At 39.2% G+C, this 27,715-nt stretch overlaps 1 protein-coding gene across 2 annotated transcripts in view; it reads right to left on the bottom strand.

The window, feature by feature from the left end:
• LOC127659114 (neogenin-like) overlaps nucleotides 1-27,715 on the bottom strand; it is a 238,636-nt gene that overhangs the window by 86,085 nt on the left and 124,836 nt on the right. For both annotated transcript variants that reach the window (XM_052148772.1, XM_052148781.1), the window contains exons 4-5: nucleotides 22,935-23,088; nucleotides 2,836-2,972 (exon numbers count right to left, since the gene is read on the bottom strand). In XM_052148772.1, coding sequence (XP_052004732.1) covers nucleotides 2,836-2,972; nucleotides 22,935-23,088 — 291 coding nt within the window. The remainder of the gene's footprint in view (nucleotides 1-2,835; nucleotides 2,973-22,934; nucleotides 23,089-27,715) is intronic.

Genomic DNA, 27,715 nt, shown 5'->3' with positions numbered 1-27,715 from the left:
AATACAACCACCCTTCATAGGTCATAGGTCGTCTTACAGGAACAGTTCACCAAAAAATAAAAAGTTCTGTCATCATTTACTCACCCTCATGTTGTTCCAAACCTGTATGATTTACTTTCTTCCATGGAACACAAAAGGAGAAGTTTAGCAGAATGCTCTTGCTACTCTTTTCCATACAGTGACTACATTTACATGGATACCAGAAAGTGGCGCATTGCGACAAAGTAATGTTCTTGTTTGCACTATATAAGCGGCGTACTCGTTACTCCTGTATACATGCGGCTCGGCCAGTAAGCAGCTTTCTCGACAGCAACGTAATTTCCCCGCAATGCTTGTGTAAATAAAAAAACATGGTATCCAAGAAAGCCTTCACTCTTTTATTCCCCTTTGCTTCGCTTTATTTCCAGATATTACAGAGTTGATGCTGTGTTTGTTTCGATCTTTCTATCGCGACCTACAGCACTGAATTGCGCTGCAATAGTGGGGTTTACCTCTTATGTAAAACTCTGGGATTCCCCCAATGTACGAGTGCATATACGTGAATGCAAGGGACAGTCAATATTTTACATTGGTGTGTATAAATGGGTATAGTTTATGGTGTATGTACTTTTCCTAATGTACTTCCAGAAATGATGCATTCTTTTCACTGTGTTGACTTGCTATTGGGCTTCTATGACGTTTGCTATCTGTTCACGCACATATAATGAAACTTTGTTCTCATGAACGTCACTAAACCCTATAATCTGGTAAATCCCTAATTTTATAACACTAAAATGATGTTAACACATACAGTATAAGGCTCTATTTTCACGAGTGCGCAAATCGCAGCACAACGCACTACGACCATGCGCAACGTCTTAGCCAATTTTGAGAGAGCTTAATTCGAAGTGCAATTTTCATGCTGGCGCAAAGCTCTTGTGGGCGTGGGTAGTTTTTGCTCTACTGTGGGTGTAGACGTGCAATCTGTGGGTGACGCAAACTCACTCTCAGTCTTCAAAAAACGGCTAATAACACATCATGTGTTGAGCACTGAACCATGCACTCTTGTTGCACTCTAATCTGTATTGGATACTACTATTCTGATGCTAATGAAACTTGCTATTGCTAGTGAAGCAATTTTCATTTCATTTCATTTTTCATCTTAAGGAGCGCTTTCTCCTTAAGATGAATTGCTTGTGATGTATTAATCCTCTTTTGATAGTCGCTTTGGATAAAAGCACCTGGCAAATGAACAAATGTAAATGCATTGTATGTAAATGAAGTGGCGCAAAGCGCAAGTCTATATTTTCCTAAGAATTTGGTTGTTGCGCCAAGATACCAATACAAGTTTCAATACCACCTCTTAACTCCAGATTCAAAGTCCAAATTCAGTTCCTGCATTTGCTGTTTGGAGATTTCACTAGCAGGTGGAAATAAAGTTAATGTCCAAATTCTGAAAGTACAGAACATCGAATGATGTCCCTGACCATCGCTGTTGAAGCCGTTTGTTGAAACAAAAAATAATGAGATTTGTGTTAAACTTTCTATAGGTTATGGTTCCTTTTTAATAAATATGATTATTATTGTTGTTTATATGTACTTTTATTCTTGTATATTTAACGGAACTTACATTCATATGAACCATATTTTCTGTGCATATAAAAAGAGCATGTTCCAGTTAACAAGGACGCAGTTAATGGCAAAATAATGTAAATCCATATTTCTATTCTTCTAATTCATTGCACACGATTCATTTACACTAACTAGTACTTATGAATGTGCTGTCTATGTTTATATCGCTGGTGGTGGACAAGGAATGGACTGTATAATAGGATGGTGGCAGAGAGGAACCTCCAAAGAACCTGATTAGCGCCTTGCGCACGTGATTTCGCCAAAACCACTTGCGCCTTGACTTATGCATTGCATTGCGCTTATCACTTGTGGTCTTAAGATAAGGCCCATAATGTTTACATCTTGTGGCAATACGTTTGAAACAGTGAGTAGTTTAATGTTTGCGGACTGGCCCCATTCACTTCCATTGTAAGTGCCTTACTGGAACAACTATTTTTGCTTGTGCTTAAATAAACAAGGGACGAGTCGAAATAATCTTTTGTGGTAACCAACATTATGCCACAACTGATGTCGACTGAGCTTAACTTGTAGAACTCAGAACTTAATTTTTACATAATTGTTTTAACACGTTTTTCAAGACTACACCCTGAATAAGAGGGGCTGGTGGCTCCTCAGTTTCTTTCATTCACTGGTCACACTGTAAGATCAATTCCCAGGACATGGACAGATGGCCAAAGCTCATTACACACCATTTATATGCATGAAATCTCTAGTCTAGGTTCTATTGTATTCTCTGTGATTTCACACCTCTCTGAGCACCACACATCACCTTCATCTTCACACAATCTCAACTCATGCTCTCAATGTTGTGCTTTTGTGTTAGTCCAACATGAATGCAACAGCTCGGGCAAGTACAAGAATACTATACATGCTGCTGTAAGCATGTTTTAAGCATGTTTAAAGCTTGAAATTGAATTACTGAACATAATGTCACCTAGAAAATATAACGCTTCCTCTGTACATCACTAAAAGTGAGAGCACAGCTTTTAAGTGTGTAATCGTGTTAATGTCAACATTAAACAGTGTTTCGCAACTCGTTATAGCTATATGGAATTAACTGGATCGTGAAAAGTGGGCGTTTCATACCATAATGGAGCCATACCTGAATGTGAGTCATATTGTGAATCATGCACAATAAGACCAGGAATGTGTATTATGAAAGTACATCGAGTCAATTTTGAATTCATGTTGACCAAGTCCTTCAGCAGTGAGGTTTAATCTTACCTTTCAGCGTGAGTTCAGCCTGGGCTTCAATGGATGAATTGACGTTGTCTGCCAGGCAGCTGTACACACCAGCGTCTTCCTCAGTCAGATTGAAGATCTGCAGACTCCCCCCACCGAGCAACTCAAAACGGCCCTTACTGTGAAGAGAGGACACAAAGACACTGTCAATATTCTCCCTGCAGGAAGTCAAACATATACTTGGCTCACAAACCAAAAGCTGAACACTAATCCGATACCAGCAATACTTGCAAAGGTAGCGTCAAAACTGTGGACATGTGGTGTAGCGGTTAAAGGTCAGAGTTGGTAATCAAAAGGTCTCTGGTTCAATCCCCACCAGGGGCAAAACATGAACTGTCAGCATTGTGCCCTTGACATTTTTACCCAACTCTGCTCCAGAGGGATTGTCCCTGTAATAAGTGTATTGTAGGTTGCTTTGAATACAAGGCACTCTCGATGAGGGTACTTATGGGTACAAAATATTTTTTTAAACTCTTAATAGTCAAGGTAACACTTTTCTTTTCAACAAGATGCTTAACCTTCAAAAATATTGTTTGTCCACCTCAGGATGTTAAATTAAATACTAAATGACCCGTTCCATTTGACATCTGCAATTTTTTCAACACTTTCACAAAAAATAAAAATAAAACAAATTATAGTCTAAAACCCTGTGTGATTGTTAATCAAAATGTATAAAATGTATATAAACAAAATATATATAGTAAATAAAAAAACTATTAAAAAATAAAATAACAAGGTTACAATTTTGGCCTAAATTAAGATAATTTCAGGGACTGAAAAATGTTTTTTGAAAGTAAACAAATTTAGTTTAAAATTTTAATTATGTAAATAAAGGAAAGGTGCTTAACCTTTAAACCTTGTTTGTTTACATCAAGATATAAAATTAAATACTAAATTACCCATTCGATTTTTTTTGTATGTGAGATTTGCAATTTTGATTATTAATCAAAATGTATAACATTAATATAATCAAAATGTATATAATAAATAAAATAAATAATTACATAAAATATAAAAACAAAAACAAATAAATAATAAACAAAAAAATGGATAACAGGGTTGCAGTTTTCACATAAACTGAAATAATTTTTAGGGACTGACAAAAAAAATGTGAAAGTAAAAACTTACTTTTAAAATTAAAATGATGTCAAAAAACGTATGTTTAATGAAAGGAGTGAAAACTGGTCCTTAAAACAATTAAAATGGGATTTATCAAAACATGCAATACATATTCCAAAAGTAATCAGATAAAATAATCTAGAGGTGTAATATAAATATCACATTACTGATTACAATGGTGTGTAATTTGTAATAAATACCAGATTACATTTTAGAAGTAATCTACCCAACAATGTTTGTAGCAATATTAACCTTATATTTCCAATATGATTTGATTTTCTTACTATAACAATGTGTGTAAAAAATGTGAAAATTATTTTTGGGTCTGCAGAAGGGTCCTTGCAATGCTTCACAGTCCAGTTTTCAGACCATATCAAGCCAAATGCAAAAACAGAAAAACAGTTTGAAATTTCTATTCAAATATACCAATTACTATATGAACTGATAATTCAATTTTTCTCTCCTTTTCAGCTTTTCAATTTTTCTAAATGATGACTACAGAAATAATTTTTGGAATAAATGACTTGTATCACCAATCTTCTGTTTTTCCATGTTTGTGTTTTGCAGTTTGCGCTGTTGGCTATACCATTAGTACGGGGGTGTGGGTTGGAAAACGGACTGCTTATTACTACATGCATGTTAATGACTAGTTAAAAGGCTAGCCCAGAGCTCAGCAAAATAAGACAGGCGTGCAAGTGGAGGGGTAATTATAGGCATGCAGGAAAAAGTAAATAAGTGGACAAACTATCCGCACGACCCATTAAGCAAATCTCTACACTTTAAGTGCATTGTGCAAGTATAAAAGATTCGGCTTTGCATCGTTCTCTCCACACAGTTGAGTGGATGATAAGGGTTTGATCTCTTGCTGGCTGTGTCCAACTACCTGCCACTTCCTTCCCCCATTTTTTGGAATGATAATCTTATAATTCAGGGCTATTCAATGCAATAGAGGCTGCCTGGACTGACCAACCAGTAAGAGTGGTAATTTTCTGCCAACTAGTAATTCGACCACCGTATGGCAAGGAAATTCCATAAAAAAGCACTAATGCACCTAATAATGTCACCTAGAAAAGGTAATGCTTCCTCAGAACAGTGGTAAAAGAGAGAGCACAACTTTTATGTCATCGCGTTAAAGTCAACATTAAATAGTGTTTGCAACTCGCTTTATCCTACTGAAATTGATTGGATCATGAATAGATTCAAGTAATTCTTTGGAGTGAGAGTGAACGAGTGGCAAAAATCAAGTGTGTTCAAAAGCAGCGGGCACTCAGCCAGCCACCATGAGGCAGTTTTCTTCCAATTAGGAATACATATCGTACAAGGAGAAAATAACCTGGTAAATTGCAAGTAGGCCTAAGCACAGAATAAAGGCATTAATGCATAAGAAAATATTAACAAGCCGAAACTTTTATATTGCATAAACCAATTAAAGTGTAGAAACGCTCTTGGCGCTCTGTGGGTCGCACAAATAGTTTGTCCGCTCTCTTGCTATTGCCCGCACACCAATAATTTCTTCTCCACGTGCCAATGGTGGCAGCCAACCCCTGGGCAAGCCTTTTAAACTACTCAATGTCCATGCAGTAAAAAGCAGTCTGTTCCCCAACCCACACCCCCATGCTAATGATATAGCCCACAGCAAAAATGTCAAGACAAAAAATAAAATAAAAAATGATAGAACATTTGTGAGAAGTCATTTATGAAAAAAATATTTCTGAAGTTACAATTTAGAAAAAGTAAAATTGAAGAAAGGTCAATTATCAATTCATGCAGTCACCGGAAGTAAATAAATAATAAAATAGAATAAAGTAAGTTTCATACCGTTGTTCTGTTTTTGCATTTGGATTGGTATGGTCTGAAAACTGAACTGTAAAGTGTTACATGGACCCAGGACAATTCTTGATTTTCTATGCTTTATTTTTCTCGACCTTCAGTTTGGGGGTTGGGTGGAGCAAATAGCTATTTTCAATGTAGCAAATAGCTGGTGAAGCTTGGCGGACTGGGTGAGGAATCAATAGCTTACAGAGGAGAAGCGAGTGGCTGCAGAGAGAGAGAGAGAGAAGAGCTGGCTTGCATCTGGCCCTGAGAACAGAGTGATCCAGAGATATCAGAGTCTCAACCTGATCTGCTAGCCATCGATTGGCTTTAAACAGCAGCACATTAATACCAGCATTCTCACACGGAAAATTCCTTATTTTCAATTCTCTGCCTGTCTATAAGTCTAAGCTGTGCAGAAACCTGAAACACCTGCTGCGTTCAAAACTGTTTGCTTGGAAATTAACGAACGTGTGCTCTTAAAGGAAAAACTCATCATTCTTTCATTTATTTACCTTCATGCAATCCCACATATATATGATCTTCTTTCTTCTGCAGAACACAAATGAAGATTTTTAGAAGAATATCTCTGTTCTGTCGGTCCACACAATGCAAGTGAATGGTGACTAAAACTGGAAGCTTCAAAAAGCATATAAAGGCAGCAAAAGTAATCCATAAGATTCTAGTGGTTTAATCCATGTCTTCTGAAGCGATCTCTGTTTTGGGTGAGAGCAGACCAAAATGCAACACCTTTTTCAATATAAATCTTCACATCAGCAGTCTCCTTAGTGATTTCCTATCGCTATTTAGCACTCTGCACATGCATCAAGCACAACAATGTATAATCGACCAGCTCGAAATAATGATCGTGCCAAGAGACCGCAATGGCAAGATTTACAGTGAAAAAGGAGATATATTTTGGTCTGACATGGGGTGTTTCTCAATTCTAAGAATGCAAAGAAAGGACTCATGGAGACTGGTCTTGCCAGGCTACCTTGAAAGAAGAAACTCGAAAAGAACAGGAGGACGTAGAATGCATCTTTGCGACAATTGAGATCTGCTGCGATCTTCCTGTTGCGCAATTAATCGTCAAAACACATTTTAAATCAGTGATAGAACTACTGGCGTTATCACATCAGTGACAGCATTATTATCATCACACCAGTGAGGTTTTACAGGATTTTGAAGTATTTTAATAATCGTTTCCTTCATGTGTTTTATGTATTACTACATTAAAATGATGGCCAACAAAACAACAAACGTTGACAGAGAATAATGACCTTCACGAGCCGTCAGACTTTCGTGAGCTTATAGCGGGAAACTTATGAGGTAAAACACAACAACAAATGTCCTTCGTCTGCCACCGTAGTACTGGGTTCTTGCCCATAAGGCATGCACTCCTTGATATTCGGCCTCATCAAGAACACATTCTCTGTACTTGCGTTCTCGCGTATTGGAAATCGAACTTCGGCAATGGATGATGACATCAAACGAGTCCACGAGAACGTAAGAACACAAAAGAATGCACTATGAGAAACAACTATGGATTAAACCACCGTAGTCGTATGGCTTACTTTTATGCTGCCTTTATGTGCTTTATTTAACCTCAAAGTTTTGGCATCATACTCATCTGAGACGGCATGAGGGTGACTAAATGATGAAAACATTTTCATTTATTGGTGAACTATTCCTTTAAGTGATCTTTTTTTTTTGGCCATTTTGCCAAAACTTGTGAACCAAACTTAAACTCGCTTCATCCGCATGAGCACCAAGGCTCAATGTCTCAGTGACAGGAATGTCTATCAAAATTAAATGTTTGTGTATTTACGCTAAAAGTTAATTTGTCAACTTTTAGGAGTACACAAGCATGTAAATGACTTCAAAGCTAATAGAAATGGACAAAAAGCCACCAAACTCTGATTTCATGGGTACTTTAAGTACTTTCGCACACATTAAGCAGAGCTAGTCACTATTCCCTTCGCTAATGTCACTGTCAAACAATCTATATATGTACAAACCACCACACAACAGCTTCCAAAATCAGCAGATCTCATGAAGAGGGTCTTTGTCCTCTTGGGCCGCAATGAAACCCACAGGCCCACTGCTTTTCCACCAGAGAGACGTGCTCGAGTCTTCAGGTTTGTCTTTAATGGGCTCTGATGTGATTACTCATTCTCTTTTGAGAGTGTTAAAGCTAAAGTTCCACCCATCAATGCCACTCAGCCATAGCTGTCTTGTGATCTCAGTATGTATCTCTAGTCATGGGACATTATTAACTTTAATGCGAGGGAAACGCTGACACTTTCTACATAGTCTACTAACAAAATAATGGTGGTTAAACATTTGCCAATGTTTGACTTGATTACTCAAAATTCACATCCACACTAATCAGTTTTCACTCATTTCCTAACATCAATGTTTTCCATAGTTGCACCATTCCTGCATATCTAAGGCCAAATCCACACAAATATGTTTTTTGTTTTTGAAAATGCATTGATTTCGTTACATTTACGCCTCCAATACATATTAGAACGGTGTTATCCTCCACCGAAAACAAATCATTTTCAAAAGGATATAAATTTGAGTTTTACCTATCAGATGAATTTATCTTTTTTTAAAGGATGTTTAGAAACTTTTTTTGATATTTTTAAGCAGTTCATGATAACTTTTCCATTCAACTAGACTCATCAACAATTACATCATCTAGCACAGTCAGAAATCTTTGGATAACGTTTGACAATCAGCTGAACTTCACAGACTTCACAGACTAGAGCGGCTGTGGCTCAGTTGGTAGAGCAGGTCGGCCACCAATCGCAGGGTTTGCGCCTCAAACCATTCCTGAACAATGCGGCAGAGCGCATTATCCTGCTGAAAGAGGCCACTGCCATCAAGTCGGCCACCAATCGCAGGGTTGGCGGTTCGAATCCCAGCCCACATGACTCCACATGCCGAAGTGTCCTTGGGCAAGACACTGAACCCCAAGTTGCTCCCAATGGCAGGCTAGCGCCTTGCATGGCAGCTTTGCCGCTATTGGTGTATGAATGGGTGAATGCATCACAGTGTGAAGCGCTTTGAATACCGTTAAGGTTAAAAAGGCACTATATAAGTGCAGACCATTTACTACATTTAAAGATCAGACCCTTCCTATCTGAGCATGCTACACAACAACTCCTTGTCTAGGCTCTTGTTATATCTAGACTGGACTACTATTATACTATTTTGGTAGGACATCCTGCATGTACAATCAAACCTCTGCAAATGATTCAGAACGCAGTGGCACGATTGGTCTTTAACGAGCCCAAGAGAGCGCAGACACACCTCTTTTCATCACAGTGCACTAGCTGCCAATTCGTTTTTGCATCAAATTCAAGGCATCGATGCTTGCCTATAGAACAACTATTGGCTCCGCACCCCCTATCTACAATTGCTACTACAAATCTATGTGTCCTCCAGAAGCTTAAGATCAGTGGGTGAGTGTTGTCTCAAGGTACCATCTCACAGAGGCACAAAATCACTTTCCTGGACCTTCACTTCATCTGTTCCTCGCTGGTGGGATGACCATCCAAGCAGCTAATTCTCTAGCCACCTTCAAGAAACGTCTAAAGACGCATCTCTTTCGGGAGCACTTGACCCAATCATACTAGTGCAAAAACTGTCTTCTTTTTTTATGCTGTTGTTCAAAACAGTGCGGACCCGCTAAGGCGTGGACTCTACAAGTCCCCTAAAGGTGTCCTGTAGGATCTGACACCAAGGCATTAACAGCAGCTCCTTCAAGTCCTGTAAATTGCGAGGTGGAGCTGCCGTAGATCGGACTTGTTGGTCCAGCACATCCCACAGATGCTCAATCGGATTGAGATCTGGGGAATTTGCAGGCCAGGGGAAACACCTTGAACTCTTCATCATGTTCCTCAAAGCATTCCTGAACAATGCGGCAGAGCGCATTATCCTGCTGAAAGAGGCCACAGCCATCAGGGAATATCATTGCCATGAAGGGGTGTACCTGGTCTGCAACGATGTTTAGGTATGTGGCACGTGTCAAATTGACATCCACATAAATGGCCAGACCCAGTGTTTACCAGCAGAACATTGCCCAGAGAATCACACTTCCGCCACCGGCTTGTCATATTCCCACAGTGCATCCTGGTGCCATCACTTCCCCAGGTAAATGGTGGACACGTACTTGGCTGTCCACGAGACGTAAAAGAAAAAGGGACTCATCGGACCAGACAACCTCCTTCCACTGCTATAAGGACCAGTTCCGACACTTGCGTGCCCATTGTAGGCGCTTTCGATGGAGACCAGGGGTCATCATGGGCACTCTGACTGGTTTGCGGCTACGCAGCCCCATACACAGCAGGGTGCGATGCACTGTGTGCTGTGACACATTCCTCCTGTAACCATCATACATTTTTTCTGTGACTTGCGCTACAGTAGACCTTCTGTTGGATCGGACTAGATGGGATAGCCTTTCGTTGCCCTCACGCATCGATGAGCCTTGGGCACCCAACACCCTGTCGCTGGTTTGTGGTTTGTCCCTCCTCGGACCACTTCGGTAGGTACTCACCACTGCTGAACACAAGCCTTGCCGTTTCAGAAATGCTCAGACCTATCTGGCCATAACAATTTGGCCTTTGTCAAAGTCACTCAGGTCTTTATTCCTGCCCATTTATCCTGCATTCAACACACACACTACGAGAACTGATCGTTCTACCCAGACCTTGACATGTGGCCTTGTTAGGAGATGATTAACGTTATTTGCTTCACCTGTGTTCGTTCACAATATTTTAGCTCATCAGTATATATTATTTGCAGCGTATCATTGCAATACTGTGGGAAAAAGAATCCCAATATATTGATATATAATTGTTTTGGCTAACTAAAATGTAATTGGTCTGAAACTCAATAAATTGTGTTATTGAAATAAACACTAGCTTACAGATGGGAATGTTTCAACAGCAACAAAAAAAACAATAAATAATAATAAATATTCATCTGTGTTCTACCATCATTCAGTCGAGCAGGTCCTCTTGATTAGAATTTATCCATATTTTTCTGGGCCACATGTAGCACCACTGAGTCTCAGAGGCAGGTGAATGTGCATTCATTAAAATGCATTATACAATAGTCTGACAATTCCCCAGAAAGAGCTTTTAATTAGTTCACAATTTCACAAAGTCATTCATGCACCTCTTAAGATGTGCAATTACTTCAAAAAGCCCACTATTGATGAAGAATGCACGCCAATCTCAAAAAACTTGTGTACGGTGGACACATGTTATATCTCATTCAGGGCCAGCAGTGCATTAGGAGTGTTTAGGGAGCAGTAATCTTTCAGGCTATGTGTGGAGTTGCCTCAAATAACCCAGAATTACTGTGCACAAGCTTCTGACTGCAGGCAGGTTAGGCCTAACAGCTCACGCTGCATATGTTGTGATGTATATCCAGTGTGCAACTCTAAGGCCAAACTACTGGCATCCATCAACAGAAATCTAACACCAAACTACCGGTGGCGCTGACCCAACCTGCCTGAGAGCAGCCAGCCAGTGATTGATGCTGCCATAAGATACTGCAGAGGCAGATGAAAGGCCGCCTTGTCAACAGCTCAGAAGATTCTGGCAGGCTCTCCACCCTTAACTGTTCAGTTCTATGGCTGTGACTCCGAACAGAGAAGCAACTAATGCTGTGCCAAGACACGAATCAGGGTAGTGACACACTACATATGATGCCACCAGCAAGAGATGTGTGATACACCGCTGGGAAATCATTTAAAACCAACCTTCATAACTTAAAAGTATGCATTTGGTAGTAGCTTACAGTGTATTCAAGCTATACTGTAAATTTGCTAGCATTTATGTTTCTTGGAACTTGAACCCATGACCTTGCCATTGGTAGTGCTTACTAAGAAACTAAACTGCAGCCATCCACATAAACAAAACACCATTAACACTTTCGAAATGAGAACTATTCATTGGACTATTCATTGTGCATTTTGAGCACCAAATGTACACTGGACGCTTTGTAAAGCAAATGAAAATAAAGCACTATGATGTGCAGGTGTGTCTGAATTATCCTCTTCTGTGACTGAATAATCCTCTCTGAATAGGGCTGCATCGTGACTGCGCCACATACTTATAAAAACATTAAATAGCTTCATCTTTACAATAAGACTGAATGCATGTTTTTCTTTGCTGGGCTTACATACGGACTGTCTTCATACCTTTATTTGTTTTGTTAGCGCTTTCAATGGCAAACCGATATTTTGATTAGCACATAACTATATAGCCCAAAGCCACAACCTGCGTAATGTGCACTCGTTAGAGGTTTGAATGTACTGCCAAATGGCGCTACATTTAGTCCTGGTTATGTCATTAGCTATTGAGTGCATGGAAAGGCCACAGTCATTCCCAAAGAGATGAGACACAGAGAGAATTTACTGCTGGAAAAACAGCTTAAATCGGTCTAAGCTGGTTTGCTGGTCTTAGGTGGTCTCCAAGCCTAGTAAGGCTGGTCTGATTTTTGGTTTTAGAGGGGTTCTGGTACCTTGGGCTGAGTAAAAAGTGTAAAAATTAATATAGACAGAAAGAGAGGCAGCCACAAAGTTCATATGCTCCAGTGACAAAAAACAGCTGCCACACTTGTGGCTAAATAAACCCTGCTACACCGAACGCTGCATGCTCGGTATACATTAACAGTGAAGTCAAACTTCTGACAATTAAACTTAAACACACTGACAGCATGTACAGTGCATTACAACTCTGTAGTTTTCTTTCCTTCAGTTGTTTCAGCCTCAGAATGCCCACACACAGACCATTCATGGACAACCTAGTGCATGTTGCACACAAAAATGTAAAAAAATATTCTCAAAATGTCAAGCTCCAATCTGACTGACTAGCTTTACTTCAACTAAGCTATTTATTGTCATTCCACAGGTACTAAAAGATCATTTTTGTAGTGTACGTGTAAAAAGTTGACATATATAGACTGTGTAACACACTTTTTAATGGGAATAGCTCATCCAATTATTTGCAGCAGGGTAAAAGCAGACTCACAACGTGGCTGCCATTCCATGGGTGGTGGATTATTTGCAAACCACCGCCAGTCTCAAAAATAGGTCATAGATAACAATTACTCCACAGTCAACAGTGTTACTATGATAAAATAAAACAAAACACATGAGAAACAGAAATGTAAATAAATTATAGTGCCTGCAGACATGCAATGTGCACAGTCTATAAAGAGCGTAGCGCCCTTAAAGTGCCCTTTGCCTCTTCTTCCTGAGACGGCTGAGGAAGTTTGGAATGAACCACCACATCCTCACACGGTTCTACACCAGTACTGTAGAGAGCATCCTGACTGGCTGCATCACCGCCTGGTACGGCAATAGCACCGCCCACAACCGCAAAGCCCTGCAAAGGGTGGTGTGAACTGCCAGACACATCATCGGTGGTGAGGTTCCCTCCCTCCAGGACATATATACCAGGCGGTGTGTGAAAAAAGCTCGGAGGATCATCAGAGACTCCAGCCACCCGAGCCATGGGCTGCTCTCACTGCATCAGGACCCGCACCAGCCGACTACATGACAGCTTCTTCCCCCAAGCAATCAAGACTTTTGAACACTTGATCTCTCACGATCAATATACATCAGCACTGCACTTTATTAATGTTATATCTCACACTGGACTGTCATAAATTATATTCTCTTCAAAATACAACTATTGTATATATATATATATATATATATATATATATATATATATATATATATATGTTGTGTACTTCTGTGTACATTTGATATGTAAATTGTGTTGTGTAAATATGTTGTTTATTGTAATTGGTATATGTCTAGTCACTGTCATGACTGCTATGTTGATCGGAACGGCACACAAGACTTTCACCCACTGTTGCACTTGTGTACATGGTCGTGTGACAATAAAGTGATTTGATAAAGGGGCAGTACCAAATTTCAACTGTTACAACCGATACACATATACACCTAAAGATAGATAGACAGACAGAGAGATAGATAGATAGACTATTGTATTAATTACAATCATGCCAATAAAGTCATTTTGATTTGCATTGAACTGATAGATAGATTGTCTGTCTGTCTGTCTGTCTAAGGCAGACAGATAGAAAGATGACAGATGGACGGACAGACAGACAGAACGATGCAAAGACAGACAGACAGATAAACAACAGGGATGGATGGATGGATGGATGGATGGATGGATGGATGATGGATGGGATGGATAGAATGATGGAAGGAGAGAAAGACAGACAGATAGATAAAATGACAGACAGACAGATAGACAGAAAGACAGACAATATACAGACAGACAGAACAATAGATAGAATGAATTGAACGAATGAACAAAAAATTGGATGGATGGACGGACGGATGGATGGATGTCAATCAGACTTCTAGGCAGTTCTTAGCCAGAACAAGCTGCAATGTTAGCCTGACCTGATGCTGATTCTATGTGAGACTATACATACATGGATGCAAACAGTAAAATCTCACTTTCTTTCTCTCAGTTTCTCTTTTAAACACTCTCTGCCTTTCCCTCCCTCCCACCAGTCTCTTTGTGCCCGTCTTCAGTGTTTATCCCTCAGTGAATCCAGCCTGTGGTTACACTCCCACAGGGCAGCCCGAGTGTCTCCAAGCCTGTCATTATCTCTCTCACATCTCTGTCCAGTGACTCATCATGGGCCTATCAGCTGAGAGGATCCCAGCCTCAGAAATGGGGATGCAGCGAGTGCCAGGGAATCAGAGCAGTTGATATGACTTCACAGTCAATAAAGCACTTATTGGGTATTGTCATTAGAAAAACACTTTTTTTTGCCTATACACTCAAAAGGGAGCTCACGAGGTGCTATATGTTTAGACTCATGCACAGTGTTATTTGAAATTCCTGTCTAGTCCCTAATCATATACACAATGTAAGAACTCTGCTGAGAAAAACAATAAAGAAGCCTAAGATGGTTTAGTGGTTTTAGCTGGGTTACGTTGGTCTGCCAGTCTGGCCTAGCTGGTGCTTAGCTCATTTAGAGGGTCGACCAGTCCAAAGCCCTTCTAAAATCAGCTGATCAGGTTGGGAGACCAGCTAAAACCAGCACACCATTATAGGGGGTTTTCCCTGGTATGGAAGTATCACTTTAAAAACATTGCATTTAAATCTCTGTGTGGATGGATATACTCATAATTGATCTACTAAAGATGCTCTATTCTTTGTGCTATCAATACCGGTACAAAAATACGATTTAGTTCTCCATCCTGTCCTCTTGTTTCACTTTCTATGGAACACCATTTAAAATCCAACTCGGACTCGTAAAGTGATTGTGAGATGGCCATTGGCAGACTTGCTTAACAATGTTAATGGCCTATAATTTCAGCTGCCTGTTGTTCGGATATGTATTAACAAATTAAGTGCTGTTTTCAGTTCATAATAATAAGAGGGATTTGTGACGTCAGCCGAAAAGGAAAACCGTCTCAAGTTGCTACTTTTAAATGAATTATGAAGATAATAAATTTTCCATTTAAAACAATGTGCATTGATTAATCATGCACAATAAGACTAGGAATGAGCACTCTGCATTAGTAAAAATATCTATAACTAGGGATGCGCCAATTATCGGCTGCCGATATTTATCGCCAAATCGGTTTTAAACATGAAAATTGTGATATGAAAAAACGATCTTCTTTATAATAAACTCTGTGAATTCAAATGCCCAATCCAGAAATAATAATGCACAGAATGTAGAAGGACTGGCACTCATAATAACATGTAATGTTTATTTTTTAATAATTCTCGTTCTCAGATTAATGAGGCAAAAACATTGTAAAGGGATTCATGGAAAGGAGGAGGCGAGAACTGGCTTGACAAATAAACCTAAACAAAAAGACAAACACACAAAGGTGTCGGACAGCTGTCTGTAAATTTCTCTCTCTCGCACTGCAGCATCCAGTCACAGCCTTTATCCCTCTCAGAGGGTTGATTATCCTGATTAGGGTCCGGGTGTGCGGAATCACGACCCGGCCCCGCCCTACGCCCAGTCACAACCATAAATATAGATGTGACAAAAATATATTTCTATCTACCATTTATCTTTCATTGTGGTTCTCTTTAAAAATGTGGCCTGCCATGTTCAATTAAAAAGAAAAAACTATTTGCCAATGGGGTAGGAAAAAGAAACTTAATTCAAAACAAAATTGAATACCCCATTGGCGAAGTTGTATTTTTTTTTTACTATAAACCTCACAAAATGTTATTCGATTTCTCAATAAAGGCCACATTTACCTTTGCACGGCAGACTTCCAAAGGCAAAATACAGTCATCTCCACGTATATCCACGCAATGGACTTCTGGTGGGGAAGAATTTCATCTCACGAGGAGTTCAAATTTGGTAAATTTTGACAGGTTCATTTGCTGCGTTGACCAATAGGAAGATGCTTGGTTTGGCAGTGACTTCTGTGTAGGTGGTGCTTTGTAACCAGCTACACTGAATATTCACAATGGACAAGGATATTATTTTAGTGGTGAGTTTCTTTTAAACTTCACCCTCACAGAATACAAAGTGCAGCATTAAAAATATGAAGCTTGGCAATACGTTTTTTGCCGTTTTCACACATGCTCAACATCCACCCATACCTTCTTCGCCAACTGAATTTTGCTGTGAAAAGGTAAATGTGACCATGGCTTAACACTTTAAAATAAGGTTGTATTCATTAACATTAGTCATCTATAGAACCTTCAATATAATGAACTTAACTTTTAAAGCACTTATTAATGTTGGTATTTGTCAGGGTTGGGAGAGTTACTTTTGAAATGTATACTACTACAGATTACAGAATACATGCTGTAAAATGTAATTTGTAATGTATTCCATTGGATTACTCAAGGTCAGTAATGTAATCTAAATACTTTGGATTACTTCTTCAGCACTGGCAGATTTTTTCACTTGTTTTGACTATAAAAACTCTGCCAGTACAGTAAGACAAAATACACATAGTAAAAATGCATTCTCTGAAAAACCAAAATATCTTATGGTGCGTTCACATACAACGCAAAGAAAATTTTCACCTTGCATTGCTCGCGCGAGTCTGACCGCTGGATTATAAATTTGTGTTTAAACTCACATTTGCGCAAGTAATGGTAAAGGACAGGAGGAGGGGCTTCTACAACTTGGTTCATAGTAAAGTACAACCAATAGCTGGAATCAAGTAGACGCACATATTTTCCTCGCTCACTTTCCTCCAAGCGATGTCTTTTTTCTTCCGGTCTCTGAACATGTATGACGTTGTGTCATACAATTCCGGGTGCCCACAAACCACTACAACAATGTTTTCATAAATTTTTCCAGATTTCTTCTGCTACTATGTCAGTACATCAGTGATATCTGGACAATCTCAATGCTGGTAGGCTTCCGCGACACTCTCGAGTTGAAAAATGTCAACACGTGCGAATACGCGAATGAAGCGTTTTCGTGTGTTCAAGTCACGTCATTCGCTTAAATTTGCATCTATTCGCATTTTCCATTGACTCTGTATGTAATTGAGCCGCGCAAAATGCTCGCTTCGCTTTGTATGTGAATGCACCATTATGTTTCTAAAGCAAGATATATCAAACTGATCTTGTTTTAAGGATTTTAGATATTTTTACAGGAAAACAATAAAAAATTAGTATAAAGATTTTTTTTTGCACTAATATCAAAGATCTTACTAGAAAAATATAAATTATGATCCAATGTGAATTTTCTTGATAAGTAAATATGATCGTGTCTGGTAACATGTGCATGTAAAATGGCTAAAAATAGCATTTTAGCTTAGCGTAAAGCTAATAATTTACACAAGAATTATTTATATTTCTTCTGCACCAAACTTACTTCAAACGTCCTTCTCTGTCTGCTCGTATGAATGTAACACATCATAAGAAAGTGTTTCACCGCTGTTCAAATGCACTTTGGATCGCATCATTTATATGTATAAACGTTTTCCATCTAAAGGACTAAATATTAAATGAAACAAATGATAATAAAATGCAAAGTAATCTCTTCAGTGATCAAAATACTTTTGGAATGTAACTGTATTCTAAATACCAATGATTTAAATTGTAACTGTAATGGAATACAGTTACTTATATTTTGTATTTTAAATATGTAAATCTTTTACATGTATTTTGTTACTCTCCAACCCTGGTAATCGTTTATTTCAACATATACTAGGCCGAACACATTTCTTTAAATAAATCTGTATATATTAACATTAGGTAATGCAATATATGAACTAACATTATCTAACAATGCACAGTTGCATTTTCATAAATTAACATTAACCAAGATTAATAAATGTTTACATATTGTTAGTTTGATGCCTAAAGCATTTACTAACGTTAACACAAATAACCTTATTGTAAAGTGTTATAGATCTCTCTTCTCAAGTAAATGCATATTGTTTCAAGGATGTTAAGATATTAACTGGAAAAAAAAAGACAAAAATTTTCACTCCTCATGTAGTCTCCCCAAAACCACTCTTCCTTACACCATCAACCATCAACTCTCTTTGTGCAAATTGTGTCTTAAGGTTTGTGGGATTTAAGTCACACTTCATAGAGTCCCCAGTATGAGGCAATCACCAGTCACCCATGTGTCCTTTCATCTAACTCTCCTCTCTTGTTCTGCCTCCCTGACTCGCCCGTTTACCGTGGCTAATCCCCACAGTACAGCCACTCTCAGACACATTTGTGTTAGTACAGAAAGCATGTTTTCAGAAATTCAGATAAGTCAAGAAGGGATTGAAGGCCTCGTTCTATCACCACGCGATAACAAGAACCTTCTAACAAATGTTGTTTTCCTTTACTGTTTTACAATCCCAATTACTCATTGACAGTCCCTCTTACATCAACCCCACACACAACGTTGCCTACAGTATTCTCAAAGGCATTTCCCTGCTGAAAAATCTTAAACCAATCTAAGATGTTTTGCTGGTTTAAGATGGTCTGGCTGGTCTCTTAGCCTGTCCAAGTTTGCCATCATCCTGTCTGGCTGACTAAAACCGGACAATAAACCAGCCAACAGACCAGCCTGACCAGCTTAGGCTGGTCTAAACTGTTTTTATTTCCGCAGGGTTTTCAAGAAGATGTCAAGAAGTGAGAGCTCTTTTCTGAGAACATTCAGTGTTGAAATTAACTTGGGTAGACTCTTGTTAAAATAGGCCTGTAATATGGACACCATGGGGATATTTACAATCAACTTTTAAGTATTTAATTCTGGCCATATCTATAGACCAGAACATCATTAATAATCAGGCCAGTAAGCAAGCACTGAAAACACCCTAGGCAACCATGTAGCAACCGCAAAACAATACGCTAAATCTACTAAAACCATAACATCCTGGTGGCAATTCTTCCAAGGGAAAACCACATTTTCTTGTATTGTATATCAGACTGTGTTTGAGTGTATGAGTAAGAAATCTGTGGACAAACTGCTTTACAAAAAGTACAAAAATGTGTGTTGATACTACAAAGCATTCAAAAGTTATAACATTACATAAATAATTCATCCCAATGTCCAAAAAGGTTTCCAAGTGTCCAAAAGCCTCTCCAAACAAATAAAACATAATAATTGTACATAAGAAATAATTACACTTGCAAACACAACAATGACTAAATGTTTTCATAGCATACATGATTTTAGTAATGAGATTAAACAGAATGAGTTTCATGAGTCATCAATGGGTGCGTTCAATTCCGAAGGGTTCATCCCTATGCCCTAATCACTTCAGAGGGTTTACCCTCCAGAGTGAGAGCTTCGGAGGGTTGAAGGGTGTAGGGCTAAAAAATATCAGCAATTCGGAAGACACTTCAGCATCATCTTTCCAAGGCAAAGGAGCCGCTGCTGTCACACAAAGCCTTATGCTAATAAACATCACCCGCATCTAATCAGAAATATTTACACATGATTTTGCATCACTAACTGCTTACGGAATTATTTAAATCTTTATGACTTTATGAAAAATTGAATATTCATGTTTAAAAATGTGTGTTTTATTTATTTTAAATGTACAGTGCATTTATTAAATAAATAAAATCGCACTTTTGTATTATTATTTTATTTAAATTCCTTTAGAATAAATGATCCAGCGAATTTACATTAAAATAACACTAGCATTAAGCATTAACCAGTTTCAAACAAAAGGCCAAGGGTTTAAAATTTTATTTATTAGTTTTTTATAATAATTAAAAACTTTTATAGACTATAGAGATGAAGGGATGCCACAAGATTTTGTTCATAGAAACAGATCACATTTGCAGCTGGTTTAATTTAAACTAAATTACATTAGGCAAACCTCCAAATCTGTGACATATGCTCCGGTTCCGGTCCGCTTGGCAGTAAAGTGTCCATCTGTTGAACCCTACGTTAACGCCCGTTTCAAAGGGCCCTTCGAAGCAGCTATTTATGAGCCCTTCGGTTTGGAACGTCCCTTCAACATGGTGGCTACAATCGTTCCCCCTTCAAAGTGCCCTTTGGAGGTGGATTTATCCCGTTTGGAACGCAGGGAATGAGTACTTGCCACATCTCCTAGTGGCCATATGTAATTAGAGTGCTTGATCACATGACTCTCTGCCCAAATAAGGAGGACAATCACCACTGGTTGGAGCAAACTGAACCCAATCTGCAGCATTTCCGATGACATCATCTGATCCAGGAAAGCTAACCTGTTTGTTGACAGATAGCCAGATGCTATGTGCACATTGTGCTTCCTGTGGGTTCTCTAATGATCTATGCACTGATTACTTTTTGAATGGGCTCATTTGAAAGATTATCACCTCCTCCAAGTAATGGTATGTGATATTTTATGTTCTGCTTATTTTTTGTGAAGTTATAATCAAAAACCCAGCATATGAGCAACACCCGTTCACATGAAACATACATGTCAAAGACATACACTTCGCTATTGCTCGCTTTATTTTTGTCAGAGTAAAAAAAAAAAAAAACTTGTTTGTATTCTACACTTTGAGAGCTTTCCAAACAACATATGATCCAATGGCTATTTGATGAGTTTGATGTTTTTACAGGTAACAATAATATGTAAAGTGCAATGTTTTTTATAAATTATCAAAACAGAACACTTCTGATTCGTCAGCAAATTTCAAAGCACTTGTTCAGTTGTGGTATTAATGTCTACATGCATTGTAAGGTAGAGCTTCTAAGCTTTAAACAGATACCTATTTTGTGTAAGTCAAGACTGTAGTTATTCAAATTTAGATTTTTTTTTCCTCGCGGGGCCAAAGGGTTAAAATCTCAAAATTATTATTTTCTATGGCTGCCGTTCAGTCACTATCGTGCACATGCTCGGTCTCTCTTGTGCTTTTTCGCTTTTGACACTGGTTCAGATGAAAGTGAGAGAGCATTTTCGGACAATGCAAAGAGATACAGTAGCTTGTGGGTGAAGTTTCTATTCTCCATACAGTAAATCTGCTACCGTGTTTATTATGCCTGGGACATTTGTTGTACAAAATGAGTAAGCTTTGTGCTAGGATGAGCAGTCGAGTCGAATGTGTACATCCTGGACCTTTACAACGATCAGCCACACCATTAAAACCACCTTTCTAATATTGTGTTGGTCCCCCTTCTGCATCCAAAACAGCACCACCCTCTTCTCACCACAATTGTACAGAGCGGTTATCTGAGTTACTGTAGTCTTTGTCAGTTTGAACCAGTCTGGTCATTCTCTGTTGACCTCTCTCATCAACAAGGCATTTCAATCCACAGAACTGCCCCTCACTGGATGTTTTTTTGGCACCATACTGAGTAAATTCTAGAGACTGTAGATTGTCTAATCAGGCAATCATGTGACAGTACATAATATCATTCAGATGTGGGTCAGGAGCTTCAGTTAATGTACACCTCAACCATCAGAATGGGGAAAAAAGCTGATCTCAGTGATTTGGACCGTGGCATGATTGATTGCCAGACGGGCTGGTTTGAGTATTTCTGTATCGGCTGATCTCCTGAAAGTTTTACGCACAACAGTCTCTAGAATTTACTCCGAATGGTACCAGAAACAAAAAACATCCAGTGAGTGTCAGTTCAAAGGACGAAAACTCCTTGTTGATGAGAGAGGTCAACAGAGAATGGCCAGACTGTTTCGAACTGACAAAGTCTACGGTAACTCAGATAACCGCTCTGTACAACTGTGGTGAGAAGAATATCATCTCAGAATGCTAGTTTGGCGCAAACCACCAGCAGACAGTGTGCACATCAGAGCACCTCATCATCATGTGGTCCGCAGCGTGGGTCAGTAAGACGGCCAGAGTGCATTTGGAGTGCACGCATAATGCAATAACAATGGAAAATGAGGCACAAAAATGTTTCAAACATTTCTAAGTTTGCTTAAAATTCCCTTACTTTAACACTAAAAGTGATTGGTATTTGAAGTGCGCAATAATCCCAGTTAGATCAAATAATCGCTATGCAGACAGTTTGGTACATTTTTGGCACTTTCTTATTAGAGAGAGAGAACATCAGGTGATGACAATCTCTTGGTCTCACACACCCTTTGGTCACGAAGCAGCTAATGAGAATGAAGCGTCAAGACAAGGCCTAATCTGTGAACATCCTCGCAGTGTTACTCTGGAGAGAGGCGTGAGAGACTGTGTGTGTGGTTAAATGCTTGCAGTCTTGACTGGCATTTGCACCTCTAAGGGCAGGCACCGTCGCTCTAATTATTTACACAGGCAGCTGGGACGGGGCTGTGTGCCAGTTTATCAGCAGACACATACACACACACACACTAATCTCGAAAAGTGACACTGCTGCCACAGCAGGACTCAAAGCTCATGTTCATCACACTGGCAAGAAACGGAGGACTCAATACCCTGTTACTGCCAACCACTTGATAATGGCTGTCTGATTGAGGGCGCAGACATCTGGATCTGCTATTAATAGCACAGTATCCATCCACTCTCTCTCTGGTGAGTGGTGCAAGTAGAATCAGAGTATAATTTATGAAGTGAACCCAGAGTTGAGTTTCTTTAACCATTGACAGTGAGGAGTGTAACAGAAAACCTGGAGAGGAATTGGAGTGGAGTAATTCTGCAATGCTTTGAGTGGGGAGGGGACATTGCTGTTAGTCCAATTCACTCACATACCTCTCCTCAATGAGCTGGTCTTTGTGCATCCATCGGACATATCCATCTGTGGAATATCCAGTCACCACACAGGGAAGAAGCACGTTCTCTCCCACGACTTTAGACACAGACTGAGGCTCCTGCAGGAACTCGAGGCTCCTCTCCTCACCCGTTTCTGTACAAAAGAAAGAAATGCATGCACAGTTAGTTAATGGCCACCTCTATCCTTCACTTCAGAAGCTGTATAATGAGAAATGGCCACTTTTGATGGAGTGAAAGAGTGACCAGTTTTGACCGATTAACATTAAAGGGGTTATGAAATGAAGAATACAATTTTCTTTGATATTTAGACATTTTTTTCAAAACTTCCACCTTGGTCTAAAAAGAGCATTTATAGTTACCGCCCAGCTGAAACATCTTGTTTTGAGAAACAAAACAATACTTTATATACTTTTTAACCACAAATGTTCGCTCCCATACATCTCTGTGACTTACGCTCATGAGAGGGATGACGTAAGCTTGTTAGTAAGGTCACGCGTCACGTGGAGGAGTCAGGAAGTGCATCAATGAATACATTGTTTTTTTTTGTATTATTATTTGGAAATTATTTGTATTTTATTTTATATTGTTTTGAAATTGTTTTGGACTGTTTTGATTTGTGAATGGCACTTGGTCTGTGGGTTGACGGGCTTCCTGCCTCCTCCTCCATGTGACGCGTGACCTTACCAATGAGCTTACGTCATCCCTCTTATGAGCGTAAGTCACGGAGATGTACGGGAATCAATCGTTTGGGTTCAGAGGAACTTTATTTATCAACTGGAGTTGTTTGGATTATTTTGATGCACCCTAAATGTGCATTTTGGAGTACATTCACTTGCATTTTTTAAAGGAGGAGGCCTGAAATGAAATTCTGTTTTGATGAAGACAGAAACTCAGACACATCTTGGATGGCCTGAGAGTGAGTAAATTATCAGCAAATTGAAATTTTTGGGTGAACTATTCCTTTAAGCTCAATCGACAGCATTTGTGGCATAATGTTGATTACCACAAAATAACATTTCGACCTGTGCCTTCTTTTCTTTACAAGTCACATGTTCGAATCCAGCGCGTGCTGAGTGACTCGGATTGACGTCTCAGACGCGGAGGCAACTGAGATTCGTCCTCCAGAACCCGGATTGAGGCGAGTCACTACGCCACCACAAGGACTTAGAGCGCATTGGGAATTGGGCATTCCATATTGGGGAGAAAAGGGGAGGAAAAATGGAAGTGAATGGGGCCAATCGGTTAATGCTAAAACACTCACTGTTTTAAAAGTATAGCCACAAGACACAATAGTGTTGAATAATATGAATATGAGCTTAACTTGTACAACACCTGGAATATTCCTTTAAAGACTTGCACCTTTGCCTTTTTGTCTGATTTTCAAATACTTTGTTGCTTCATTTTAAAATGTGTAATGTTGTGATTCATCTCAGAGCTGGATGGTTTGGTTCATGGCTTTGAACATTTTATGAATGATTTTAGTGAAAAAAATGACAGAGAAAAACACTTCCGAAACCAAGACGGTTGGAAAAAGCCTTGTTGCACTCTGTTGTATCTGCACATAATTTGTACCACTCACTGTAAAAAGTGTTTATTTACCTCAGGGAGGAAGTAAAGTATAAAGAATTTCATTTCTCTCTTTGTATATTACGGCATTATTTTGCAAAACCGAATGCCTTCTGATCCATGTTAAGTGTGATAACCTCAGCAGGAGACAATGCTTCAGGCTTGATTTATGTTCTCTTATTTCTCACTCAGTGCTCAAGCTTAACTCGCAAAATACATCTGAATGCTGGATTTCAGGCACTAAAGAGCTCGGTGCCCTTTAGCTTCAGCATGAATCATATTGTTCTCTTTAATAACACCACATGTGGCCATGCTGCTCTAGGAGACCTTCTTTAAATCGCTCTCTCTTTGTGATTGTTTGTTTCAATGGGAGAACTCATGAAAAATCACAAGAGCACTGAGGTCTTTCATTTTGCTGTCAGTAATGCAAAGGAACGTATGCTTTCCCAGTTGAAAAAAGGTGGTTTGCTGGTCTTAGCTGATTTAAGCTAGTTTGGTATTTAGGAAAAGTTCAGGAAAAGCAAAAAATATAGAGTGTGTAGGTGTGTCCAAACATTTGACTGGTGGTGCACTGCATTGTTTTTCTATAAAAATATCTAAACAGATAAGATTTCAGTTAAACATTTTTCAGAGAAGTCTAACAAAATTTAGTAACATTTATGCTTAAAACAAGGCATGCCTAAAAGCTATTTGCCAATGGGGTAAGATTTTTTATATATTTAAGTACCGGTAATATCACACGAGAAAGAGTGCGATATGGCCCTACATCAGAATTGATTCGGCAGCAGGCCGATTGCTGTAGGTAATCACATCAGTGCTGATTTAGGGCCATATAGCACAATTGCGAGTGTGATATTGCTTATATACAACAGTTCAATGAACAAGTACATTTAAAAAGAAATTAGGAAAAACTGAGAACGGTCATAAAAACGAATTTTTATGCAGCAGATCAGAATCAGAATCAGAAATGATGCGTCCAAGCCTTCATTAGTAATTCAAAAATATCACTTCAGAAATAGTTTCACGGCTTGTGCTGTTTCTAACAAGTTATTGGATAAACAAGGATGGACAAGTGGGGTTGTTCTCCCTATTTCACGGTAGCCGGTGCACAAGAGTCAATCACTATAGAAACCGCAATGTCCTCTGCCATTTTAAACAGCAACCATTGTGTAATTAATCAGTCTGTCTCTCAGCTGTGATGAGCCGTAATGCTGAAGTTGTTCATTTAAAGCTATTTCCTAGCTTTAGTAAGTGTAGTGTAGTGTAGTAAGCAATCACAAAGAGCTGTTGTATGTAAACGGCTGATGCAGATTCACAACACATCACCTAACTGGCTCATATTACACACAAAACTGATCTTTTTCCACCACCTGCTGGCTAACATATGTAATGTAAAAAAAACAGAATCTCTTAACACATCTGCACTGCTCTTGCACTTTAGTTTAGAATGTCACGAACACAAGCGGAGTGATACACACAGGGAAGCGTCCGAGTGCTGATGGTGTCAGACCATCAGTGCTCATGGAACGTCTCTCGTCCAATCAGATTCGAGGACTGGAACTAACTGTGTGTGTGTGTATATATATATACTATATATATATATACACTCACCTAAAGGATTATTAGGAACACCATCCTAATACTGTGTTTGACCCCCTTTCGCCTTCAGAACTGCCTTAATTCTACGTGGCATTGATTCAACAAGGTGCTGAAAGCATTCTTTAGAAATGTTGGCCCATATTTATAGGATAGCATCTTGCAGTTGATGGAGATTTGTGGGATGCACATCCAGGGCACGAAGCTCCCGTTCCACCACATCCCAAAGATGCTCTATTGGGTTGAGATCTGGTGACTGTGGGGGGCATTTTAGTACAGTGAACTCATTGTCATGTTCAAGAAACCAATTTGAAATGATTCGTGCTTTGTGACATGGTGCATTATCCTGCTGGAAGTAGCCATCAGAGGATGGGTACATGGTGGCCATAAAGGGATGGACATGGTCAGAAACAATGCTCAGGTAGGCTGTGGCATTTAAACGATGCCCAATTGGCACTAAGGGGCCTAAAGTGTGCCAAGAAAACATCCCCCACACCATTACACCACCACCACCAGCCTGCACAGTGGTAACAAGGCATGATGGATCCATGTTCTCATTCTGTTTATGCCAAATTTTGACTCTACCATCTGAATGTCTCAACAGAAATCGAGACTCATCAGACCAGGCAACATTTTTCCAGTCTTCAACTGTCCAATTTTGGTGAGCTCTTGCAAATTGTAGCCTCTTTTTCCTATTTGTAGTGGAGATGAGTGGTACCCGGTGGGGTCTTCTGCTGTTGTAGCCCATCCGCCTCAAGGTTGTGCGTGTTGTGGCTTCACAAATGCTTTGCTGCATACCTCGGTTGTAACGAGTGGTTATTTCAGGCAAAGTTGCTCTTCTATCAGCTTGAATCAGTCGGCCCATTCTCCTCTGACCTCTAGCATCAACAAGGCATTTTCAGCCCACAGGACTGCCGCATACTGGATGTTTTTCCCTTTTCACACCATTCTTTGTAAACCATAGAAATGGTTGTGCGTGAAAATCCCAGTAACTGAGCAGATTGTGAAATACTCAGACCGGCCCGTCTGGCACCAACAACCATGCCACACTCAAAATTGCTTAAATCACCTTTCTTTCCCATTCTGACATTCAGTTTGGAGTTCAGGAGATTGTCTTGACCAGGACCACACCCCTAAATGCATTGAAGCAACTGCCATGTGATTGGTTGATTAGATAATTGCATTAATGAGAAATTGAACAGGTGTTCCTAATAATTCTTTAGGTGAGTATATATATATATATATATATATATGTATACATACATACATATACACAGTATCTCACAAAAGTGAGTACACCCCTCACATTTTTGTAAATATTTGATTATATCTTTTCATGTGACAACACTGAAGAAATGACACTTTGCTACAATGTAAAGTAGTGAGTGTACAGCTTGTATAACAGTGTCAATTTGCTGTCCCCTCAAAATAACTCAACACACAGCCATTAAAACATTAAACATTAAATTTAATGTCTAAACACTAAACAAAAGTGAGTACACCCCTAAGTGAAAATGTCCAAATTGGGCCCAATTAGCCATTTTCCCTCCCTGGTGTCATGTGACTCGTTAGTGTTACAAGGTCTCAGGTGTGAATGG

Source organism: Xyrauchen texanus, chromosome 2 (genome assembly GCF_025860055.1).
Source record: "Xyrauchen texanus isolate HMW12.3.18 chromosome 2, RBS_HiC_50CHRs, whole genome shotgun sequence".
Taxonomy (NCBI): Eukaryota; Metazoa; Chordata; class Actinopteri; order Cypriniformes; family Catostomidae; genus Xyrauchen; species Xyrauchen texanus.
The sequence above is the reverse complement of the archived record's forward strand: the minus strand, read 5'-3'. Positions and strand labels throughout refer to the sequence as shown.